This window comes from Phoenix dactylifera, chromosome 1, assembly GCF_009389715.1.
Source record: "Phoenix dactylifera cultivar Barhee BC4 chromosome 1, palm_55x_up_171113_PBpolish2nd_filt_p, whole genome shotgun sequence".
Classification (NCBI taxonomy): Eukaryota; Viridiplantae; Streptophyta; class Magnoliopsida; order Arecales; family Arecaceae; genus Phoenix; species Phoenix dactylifera.
Genome location: NC_052392.1, coordinates 16,211,322 through 16,222,410, shown reverse-complemented (window position 1 = coordinate 16,222,410; position 11,089 = coordinate 16,211,322). Strand labels below are relative to the sequence as shown.

The 11,089-nt window shown below is 38.3% G+C and overlaps 2 protein-coding genes across 2 annotated transcripts; one reads left to right on the top strand and one right to left on the bottom strand.

Annotated features, from left to right (window-relative positions):
- Window positions 1-477: 477 nt before the first annotated feature.
- On the bottom strand, window positions 478-1,215 carry LOC103718438. Its single transcript, XM_008807264.4, has one exon. The coding sequence runs from the start codon at window positions 1,213-1,215 to the stop codon at window positions 478-480; it is 738 nt and encodes a 245-aa protein (XP_008805486.2).
- A 6,468-nt stretch (window positions 1,216-7,683) lies between these two features.
- On the top strand, window positions 7,684-9,998 carry LOC103718430 (3-oxoacyl-[acyl-carrier-protein] reductase FabG-like). The gene is made up of 3 exons (XM_008807256.4): window positions 7,684-8,103; window positions 8,928-9,157; window positions 9,375-9,998. Exons 1-3 carry the CDS (start codon window positions 7,752-7,754, stop codon window positions 9,651-9,653), a joined length of 861 nt encoding a protein of 286 aa, XP_008805478.2. The 5' UTR covers window positions 7,684-7,751; the 3' UTR covers window positions 9,654-9,998.
- The last annotated feature ends 1,091 nt before the right edge of the window (window positions 9,999-11,089 follow it).

Here is an 11,089-nt window from a genome sequence, read left to right as displayed (position 1 = left end):
CATTCCTTCAACAATTTATATACATTAAGATAAAAGTCTTATCCATTTGTAGATGGAACTTCGGCAGCAACTAGGTCTAGGGGGAAGTTGTGAGCGTCTATGTATGTGTGTGTATATATACACACACACAGAGAGAGAGAGAGAGAGAGAGAGAGAGAGAGAGAGAGAGAGAGAGAGAGAGAGAGAGAGAGAGAGAGAATGCTTTGTATTGATGTCGGCTGGAAGAGATACCAATGACCATATAATATAAGAGTGAAAAACTTTCAACTTGTAACAACTGCACTTAGCATCTCTAATCAACCTGTAGGGCCTCCAAATTGTCATCAACTCTACGGTTTTCACAGCCCATACATAAACTAAGAAGAAAGACAAAAAGTAGGACGAGAAACACACAGCTCAACCCACATCACCTATTTTACTTTACCACCACCAAAAGCTCAGCGACTAAGACTACCACAGTACTACATTTATCACTCTTCATATGCTTCTAGCAAGCATCTCTTGGTACCTTCTATAAGACTCTTGCTTCTCCAACCTAAATTTCTCATGGCAGCTCGCGATGAATTTCTCCGCAAGCTGGTCAATCTCACTCCCATCATCATCCCTCACTGAAGCCTCAGAATTCTTCTCCTCAAGCCAATGAAGATACCCAGAGAGTGGCAGCTCAATGTCTTCATCGCCTTCCTCAGTAGAAATTATCGAATTCCATGTCGGGTCGTAGTACATGTGACTCGCGCCGAAGACCTCCATGCTTGCAGGCTCCGGCATGGGTATGACATGCGAAGAGGACCAGCTGAAATGCATCCTAATGGAACCAAGGAGCTTCTTATTTTTCTTCCTCCTTAGCTTGATGGTGTGGTTGGCGGCCATGCTATTCTTCTCGTTGAGAAGCTCCATGACCATGGACCTGGCATTGATGATGGCATGGAATACATGGCACACATGTCGAAAGACATAGGATTGAAGCAGGGTTTTTATCTTGCTAGAGGTTGAACTTGGGTATGGTGTTTTCACCGTGAAAGGGTTGAGAGAGTGCAGGGAATTCAGATGGGGTTGGTGAGCCATGAGGTCCAGCACCTCAGTTTGTGACCCCCAAATGACCTTATAAACAGGTTGGGCCACACAAATGCCACTCAAGTGGAACCAAATAACAGAAGGCCCCTTTTTCAGAAAACGTTGGTTGGCTTCTTTATCCATATGTTTGTAACTTTTCATCTCTAGTTTGTTAACTCATTATATCTCCTCTTTAATTAGGGAAAGATTAAGCCTTAATCCTAATCATTTTTGTGAATCTAAAGCCAGCTAATTGTACTGCTTTTGCCGTCTCGTTTTTTTTCTTACCATCCAATTACGTTACAACCCAAACTTGGTCGACGAACATGGCTTATGTGCCGCTGGTCGAGCTCAGAATGTAAGTAACTTTGGCTTTGCTTCAGGATGAGAGATGACCCTTTCCTCTAGTTAATTCATGTAGATGATGGCATTATTTCAAAGGTTCTAGAACGGCGTCTTGAGGATGGTTGGGCAGGAGGAGAAGGTTGGTGTGGCTTCTCTGACATTAACATATGTGAAGAGAATCTCTGGAAAAGAGGAAACAAAGCAGCGGGAGCAGTAACAGTAGGTGAACCCCAAAGGATTTCATGTCTGTACCAGAGATTTACCAAACACATGGAAAATCGTGATATATCGTCCTTGTTTATTCCAGTATTTTCTTAAGTCAAATATCGTCTGCAAAGCATTCCAAAACATTCAACTTTCTAGGTTTGAGGTTCTTTTGAAAGGTACCCATGATTACGTATCTAAGTAGAGAAAAACTAAGGAAACAAGCCCATCTTCCTAAGCTCAATATTAACCACTTCTTATTCTCTCTCCCCTTGTACATGTTTAATTAGAGATGAAGCTTAGACTGCAAGCTTTTTAATTTTGAGAGAGATAAAGATGGGGCTTGAAACCTAGCTAGAATATTAATTCTTTAAACCAAAAAAAAGTTGAACCAAGGCGAACTGGTCAGTTCAGGTAGAGAATGGTTCCGACTTCCTAGGGACCGGAACCTGATTGGCTCTGGCTGAAACCAACCAGAATCGGACAGAACCTCTATCCGATTTGATTCGATTCAAATCAGTACCGACCTGTACTAGACGCCGACCGGTACGGGTCTCGGTACCGATTCGGTCAACTTTGCTTTAAACCTCTTACTTTGGCATCTAAAACATCATATGCTTATATTTATGAACTTTTTTTTGTTGATTAATAACACGTTGCAAAGAGGCTTATCTTACACATCTAGGAACAACTATAATTACTAAAATTAACCTATATCATAATTGTTCATCATATAAGAGAGATCAAGGTACCAAGAGTTTTATTTGATCACATTATCTACATATTGTTTTACTTACAAAGAGATATCAATTAATTGTGGAACAATGATCATACTTTACAACATTGAAACATAAAATCCTGAGATTATAAATATTTGCCAGGGGAAAAAACTTTACCATCCTTCACTAATAATTTTTATTCTAGGCCAGATGAAGAAGATGCCGGCATTACATGTTAGCGAATGGTTGGGGTCTTATGGCACGTGCTGTACTTCACGTAAAAAAGAAAAGGTGATGGAGATTGATCGGCGATGGAATCCGATAACATCATCAGCCTTCTCTTTAATTGCTTCAGTTCAAAGTTTACTGAATTAGGGCGCCCAACTGAAAAGCTACTAGTACCACAAGCTTTGACCCTTTTCCCATGTCTTGGTACAAACTTGCCATCTTTTATCGAAGCTAGGTTTTTGTCACATCTTACGCTAATTAAAGCGTGCGTATCAAAATGACCAAAGAGGCCTCCGGGGAGGGAGATTGGTTCCTTGTTCCTTTCAGAGGAAGGTGGAGTTTCAGAACAGTACACTTCCATTGTCCGTTTAATGGCATCATGTGTTTCCATAGATGGGATGGGGCTATGAGTTTCTAGACTTGTAGCCATGAGCTTGAGGCCAGAATTGCTATTCATCCATTTGGTGTGCTCCAGAAAAGAGAGGCTTGGCAGAAATGAGATCTTTCTGTACTTCAAAATGACTTCACCCTAACAATCATTTGAACTTGGTGGAAGAAGGAACTTGGCTAGCCCTCATCATCTGTACGCTATGACATGTGCATGTCTTCGTGGACGTATCAACTATATTGATATTGCCATTCTTATTGAGGCTTCAGCTTATATCTTTCGCGTGAAAGAATGATTGGTCTTCTTTCGTAAGCACTTTGAACTTTTCTTTCATCCACCTGCATATATTTTAAAGTGGTCAATGCATGATCCAATGGTAATCGTCGTAAGGTGAATTATTCTTTCGCATAAAAATACAATCTGAAGCCTCTTACTGTTGGGTTTACAACCTTAGTTTGCTGAAGATAGCAATCAATAATAATAATTTTGCTAAACTTTCTTGTGCACTCCCCGATGTCTAATCCACCATTGATACATGTGACGCTTGTAGAATGGCTGAATGATCACTTGACACCGATCTGCTTCTTGTCTATCCTGATTGCTATGTAGGATTAGAGAGTTGAGCGGAGACTAGCGGCAACATTATTTATTTATTTATTTCTTAATAATACCCAACATTTGAATGATGGACCAATGCTCATTTCAAATATGACGAGATTTGAAATATATTGAATTTTGTTTGGTAAGTTATAATTTATGGTTTATGCTGAGGGACATGTTTAACGTGCTGTATATAGCGCCCATGACTCGAGGATGAATGGCTGACTATAGTGCTCAATACCATTCTTGTATATGGTTTTCTTTTTTTCTTTTTTCTTTTAAATTTTTTGCATGTAATATCCTTTTAAATATATAAGATTGCATGAATATCTTCATAAAATTGCTATTTACATATATAATCTTTTTTTGTTTTTTTGCATATGTACTCGAACCATCTAACATTGTTAAAAAATAAACGACTTAAAACTAAAATAACTGAAATATCCTTATGGATAAATATGCAAAAAAAAAAAAGGATATACACGTAAATAGCAACTTCATGAGGGTATTCATAAAATTTCTCATATTTTGAAGGATATGCATTCAAAAATTTATTTAAAAAGAAGATCAAAACTTGGTTAGAACTTGTTAAATCTTTTATGATTCAATTAGGTCATCAAGTCAAAAAAATTGAACCACATTCTCATTTTTTGTAAGATCATGACTCGGTCAAGTTGGAATATTAGGTAATCATTTTGGTAATATTATTCTCTATTTAATTTTGATATAATGGTCATTATTGAATCTATGATATCTATATATTCTTCATTATTTTTAGGATATTTTGTGCACATATCCTCCTAAATATTAAAATTTGCATGAATATTTTTTCAAAATTGATATTTATATATACACCCTTATAAAATACTTGTTTTGCATTTATACCCTTCATTTTTCTTTTTTTCTGCATATGTGTCTACACCATCTAACATTGTTAAGAAATTACTGGTCTAAAATTAAAAATAATTAAAATACCCTTAATGTGTGGATATGCAAAAAAATATTTATAAGGGTATATATGCAAATAATACTTTATGAGGCTATTCATAAAATTTTACATATTTAGAAGGGTTTACATGCAAAAAATTCTAATTTTATTTTTTTCTACTTCAACCTATTTTAATACTCGGATTTATCTAGTGCCCGCTCCTCAATATTTTGCATAAAAATATTGGTTAAGAAAAAAATTGATTCGATAATTAGATAACAAAAAGAGTTATAGAAGTTCTTTCATCAATCATAAGATTATTCTGCTTTATTCTTATTCATTTATAGTAACCACTATATTTTATTTCATCGAAACATAGCTTAAAATATTTATTGTTATAGAAGTATATATGAGAGCATGTATTAGAATATAGTAAATAATTAGAATATTTTAAAAGTGCACGATAGATTGTAATGATCAAGCTTCCCTGCTACTTTTATTCTTATGGATGGAAGAACAATATTAATTATTCCCAAACAAAATTATTAAAGGACTTCGAATTCTTCAAACTTATTAACAACCTTTGCAGCAATATGCTAGAAGGCCATCCTTTACATTGTGTACCTTAAGCTAATTTTATTTGGATCTTCAATTTTCTAAAAGTAGAAAAGATCTAGTGTATGGGGCTCATCTTGTCACAGTAATTTAATCAGCTACAGGCCTACACATGAAAAATTTTTCAACTCTAAAAGATAAACATTGAAAATCTCATACACTAAAAAATAAATGTGGCAAATCTCTTACAACACTTTTTTTTAAATAATTCATAAAGCTAAAGGCAGGATCTGACCATCTTCATGTAAAAAAGGATACAATGAAGAAATATTTATGGTGGAGAAAGGAGTTAAGAGAATCGTTTTGATTTCGGACAGAGAAGTGAAAAAGAGGGTTGAGAGAGATCAAAAAATTTGTCAAAAAAAGTAGAGATATTAGTTTTTAGTAAGACATGTTAACCTGTTACCTACTTCATGAATAAAAAGATACTTTCATAATTTTAATTAATTTTTAATTTAAATAAATATAATTTTGGCTAATTGCATTAGCTGAATCGCTATATCAAACGTACTCATACAGAATTAGTGAGGGCATGCGAATAAATATCAATTAAGAGGGCATTCATGAAAAATTCTAATATTTAGAAGGGTATTTATGCAAAAATTTAAGATTTTTTTTTTTTGCGTATATATCCTTCTAAATATATGAAATTGCATGAATACCCTCCAAAATTGCTATTTGTATGTATACCCTTATAAACATTTCTTTTTGCATGTTTATCCATTAAAGATATTTTCGTTATTTTAATTTTAAACCGTTAAATTCTTAACGACATTAGATGGCATAGGTACATACACAAAAAAAAAAAGAAAAGAAAAATGAGGATATATATATACAAAACAACTGTTTAATGAGGGTATATATGTAAATATTAATTTTGGGAGAGTATATGTGTAAATTCTAATATTTAGGAGAGTATACATGCAAAAAAAAAAAAAAAAAAAACTTATTTATTATTGCTCAATATTACCAAAATATTTATAATTCATGAGTTTTTAAGACATTCTAGCTTGATGTTGGATTTCACCTATAATCATGGAGCCGATCCGATTCTGTATTAAACCTTGTGGGGCCGAGAAACGCCATAGACTATACTTTCGACTTATTTGGCAGTTATCCCAGAGATGGGCCGCAACATTCATCGCGTTCCAGATTTGGGTTGGAAAGGGGCCATCGGATTCAGCTTAGCGCGATTTTGGGCCTCGGCCTGAAAGGATTTAGTTGGGCTCGGGTATCATTGAAAGCCCAATTAACAAAATACACCCTGCCGTCTCTCACTGGCCGGCTCGCTACCCGAACCCGTCTTCGCCTCTCTCTCTCTCTCCCGCCCCCACCTCACGTGTTGTCGCCTGTCTCGCTCCGCCGCCCTCGGCGCGCCTAACCCAACGTGTTGTCGCCTGTCTGGCTCTGCCGCCCCCGCGTGCAGTCGACTGGACCGTAACATTTTAACCCGCCCAAGCTGTCACCCCTGGATAACGCCGTCGGATCGGTGGGCGCCGGCCAGAAAAGCAAGCTGGTGGAGCAATCTCGGATTTCCATGCGGTTCCGCCGATTTATATACCCATGTTCCCTTCTTGACTTAGTTTCAAGAAAATACCGCATTACCATGGGCACCCAAAACAAAGCCCCTCCATCCACATGGTGCCCACTCAGATTAGGTTCCTTGACCGTCATGATTTCCCCATAAGACATTCTCACATCCTTTCGTTCGATGTCTCTATACTTTGATGTTGCTTTTTCATGTTTCCATGCTATTTTAGCAGCCAGTCAATCTTATCTAATTTGTAATTTTTTATCTTTTAATATCAAAAAAAAAATTATTAAGATTGTTTTGTGCTTCACAGACACAGCCGTACCCTTTCGAATTATTTATATCCAACTCAAATTTAATTTGGATTCAAATTTTTTGAGTCAGAACCAAATTATATGTCGACTGCCTATTTGTCCTGTATAAGGACTAGAGTTAGGTTCGGCCTATTTGTACCTGAATATCCAGGTTCCCTAGTTTCAAGAAAATGATGCAGTACCTTGGGCACTCAGGTTAGGTTCCTTGACTGTGGAGGTGGTGCCTGACGTGGACCGTCATGATTTCTCGATAAGACAATCTCAGAATGTCTCTATACATGGTTTCTTTTGCATGTTTCCAGTGAGCTGTGCACTAGTGCCTGTGCCCGCAACAGGCCATGGTATGGAGTCAAAAAATTCAAATCAGATTTTTGCACCTACCATTTTCAAAACAATCATGTGGAATCCCACGTGTGAGCTGACGCAACCAAACCATTCTCATGGCGACGCCATCTCCGTCGTCTGCTTTTATTAATTCCTTTACCATAATTAACATCCCGCTCGACGCCATCCTTCTACTCGACCATAAAATTTTTATACGGGCGCCTTATCTGCCGTCCGGTCCCCTCCATCAGTCCATCTTATCCATCCCTCTACATCATCGACAAATTGACGACCAGATCTGTCGTAACACTCATAATATTTTTATGCGCGCATTAGGAAGGGCGTGTGCCACCGTTCGCCGCTTGACCGCCGCTGGTTCCTATATAAGTCCCAGTCCCCATTCCCCGCTATAGCCATCGAGTAGAATAGAGAGAGAGAGAGAGAGAGAGAGAGAGAGAGAGGAATAAGTAAGCTAAGGAGCGAGGTGGTGGAGAGATTAGCAATGGCAGAGGGAGCGACGGATCAGCCATGGCGGAGACTGGAAGGGAAGGTGGTGATGGTCACTGGCGCCTCCTCCGGCATTGGCCGGGAGCTCTCCCTCGACCTTGCCAGGGCTGGGTGCAACATTGTCGCGGCTGCGAGGCGGACCGGCCGACTGAAATCCCTGTGTGACGAGATAAATAGCTTTGGATCGCTGTCTCTGTCATCGTCCGGCCCAGAGGCCTCCGCCGTCCGAGCTGTGGCCGTCGAGCTTGATGTCAGCGCCCGCAGCTCCGCGATAGAGGCTTCGGTGCAGAAGGCGTGGGATGCCTTCGGCCGGATCGATGCTTTAATTAACAACGCCGGAATACGAGGTAATCTCGATATTTGAGTTACTTGTTTTTGCGTTTTTAGGTGGTCAGTGATGTTCAGATAAGAGCTATTTATTCGCTTTCAAACTTCTGTGGGAGTTCGTTCGGAATCATAATGTAGGGAATAACGGTAACAGAGTTATTTAGAACTCAATATATACTAGGTGGATCGATCCAACCAATGAGATGGATGGATATCTGCTAATCTGTGAAAAATTATTAAATGCATGGAGCTTCTAAAGAAAAATTTAGCAGAACCGAATTCCCTTATCCACTATGATATATAATTTTTCGGCTTTTTCTTGTGCAAAAATTAGTACCGGACCGTCTGTTACCCAGAGCCACGGTCGTCGCAGAAGGATGGTCCAACCATTTTTCGTTGTGGCTAAATTGATTTTATGTTATTTTATTTTATATTAATTGAGCTTGTTTGCATATTATTATTTTAAGATTTTTATAAAACTATTTTTTTTAGGAATCTTTTTGTTATTTCTTAATCCTATATATATATATATATATATATATATATATATATATATATATATATATATATATATATATATATATATATATATATATATATATATATATATATATATATGAATTTATGCACTTGTTTAGAATTATTAAATGATTAAATAAAAATAGATTCTTTTTCCCTGAAACTCAAGTGAGAAGTCTGGTACTTCTTCTTCCCCCTCATCTTCTCTTCTTCTTCCTCCTTCTCTCTCCACATCTGATGACTAGCTAATTGCTGCTGCTCCACTCGCACCTCTTTTTTTCCTTGGTTATTGCTATTTCCGATTCAAACTGTTTATGTTTCTCAGGCGGTATATATTCTCCGCTGGAGTGGCCTGAAGAGGAATGGAACGACCTTATGGCCACAAATCTAACTGGCTTATGGCTAGTATCCAAGCATGTCTGCAAACGGATGCGTGACACAAAGCAGAAAGGATCAGTAATCAACATCTCGTCGATCAACGGTCTAGAACGTGGGCAATTGCCTGGAAATCTTGCCTACTCTGTATCCAAAACAGGGGTCAACGCGCTTACCAGGGTAACTTCGGTGTCTGTTTATTTGAGTAACATCAGCTGTTAGACCAACTTTGGTATCGTGAATGGAGAATTTTGCAAAACACCATTCACAGCTTCACCAAGAAGATTTTTATTTCTCAAATTTCTTCAGATGTTTTCAGTCCTTATTTTTCTGATATTAAGCTTTGAAATAACTATACCGTTTTCCCCTCTTTGTCTTCTTAAATTCTAACCAACAGGTTATGGCTCTGGAGCTTGGAGTGCATAATATTAGAGTGAACTCTATAAGTCCTGGAATATTTAAATCTGAGATAACAAAGGGCCTCATGGTGAAAGAATGGCTTGACAGAGTGACCAAGAAGACTGTTCCCTTGCAAACATTGGGCACGTCGGATCCGGCACTGACGTCTTTGGTCCGGTATCTGATCCATGATTCATCAGAATATGTGTCGGGAAATGTGTTCGTCGTTGATGCTGGTGCCACGTTGCCTGGTGTCCCCCTCTTCTCTTCTCTATGATCCATTTATTCTCCAGCTTCATTGGTCCTCCAAACTGTGGATCATAATACTCCAATACTATTTGCAAGCTTCTACTTCCTCTGTATCCTTTTGAGTTTATTGACAAAAATGGGGTGGATTCCCCAACTCTTTCCTCCGCGAAGCTGAGCAAATAAACCTTCAAAGAGCATTTGCAAGGTGGCTGCTAAGCGTTATAGAATATAATTTCTGCTCCTGTAATTCCTGTTTTGTTGTTGGAGTTCATATACTTTGTTATCGTGTCAACCTTGAATAATGAGCAACTCATAGCACTGCTATACCAATTTATAATCAATAATTAAGCATTGTGACGATGGATGCCATTTTGATTCTGTATTCACTGACATTTTTGAAGCTTGTGATGATGATCAAACTTTTTCTGCCCAGAAACCAGGTTCTTGACTCGATTCTTGGATGACGCATTCCAAAAATCTAAAATTGGATAATTAATTACATGCGCTTATCTCTCCATCTGAGAGAAGGGGAGAACAAGAAAATTGACCTGGCCTTTGTCTAAGAGTCCAAGGGTTGGTTATCCTGGATCATAATAGGCTAGGACATTAATTCATAGGATTATGATCATCCCCGGTGTATAAAACTCAAGTTTTCAATAATTAACTACTAGGTTAAAAAAAATCACAAAACTTATGAATAAAAATAATTTCACGAATATGAGAGTAATATGTATACTTTCATCGTATATCTATAAACTTTTGTCCAGATAAAAGCGCATGAGAGAATAAGGTATCAGAGATACTGGGAATTCGTCCCAAGTTCCTTGTCGAGTTAGGATTCCCAAACTAAGGCCCTCCGTCGAAAGGGCGGCTACTCATGGAAGTTTCCTCGATGGTGGAGGTGGGGCCTGACGTTGTATAGACCATGGGCGCTCTGTACATTATTAAGTTGAGGTAGCGTCTAGAAATGTTTGGAGCAAAAGCAAATCATGACAGTCCAATTGACCCTTTAGTCTACTACAGGTCGTCAATGTAAATTAATGATGAGACGGGTACAATTGGATTTATCCGACCTGAAGTCAAGTTATTCCACTCCATTTTGATTCCACTGGCTTCAGTCACTGTCCTTTCTGGGTGCATGTAACGTCTGCATGAATTGCTAAAGCTGACTTCCGACGACAATGACATCAAGGAAGAAGGAACTGGTGACAACAAAACATGGCCCGATTCACTTGATCGACCCGACTTGAGACTCGGCCCATGGTAGGCCCGGCACATGCTACCTGTGCGACAAGAAGCGGAAGACACTCAAGGGAAGCTTTGTTCCTCTCTCATGACGCTGAATGGGAATTAGAGACCTAGGGACACCGGAATCCTAGGTCTTCTATACAAATAAGACTCCATCCCTCCACAGGTCATATTTAGATTTAAATTTTTGATTATTTAATAAATAAGTCAGATTTG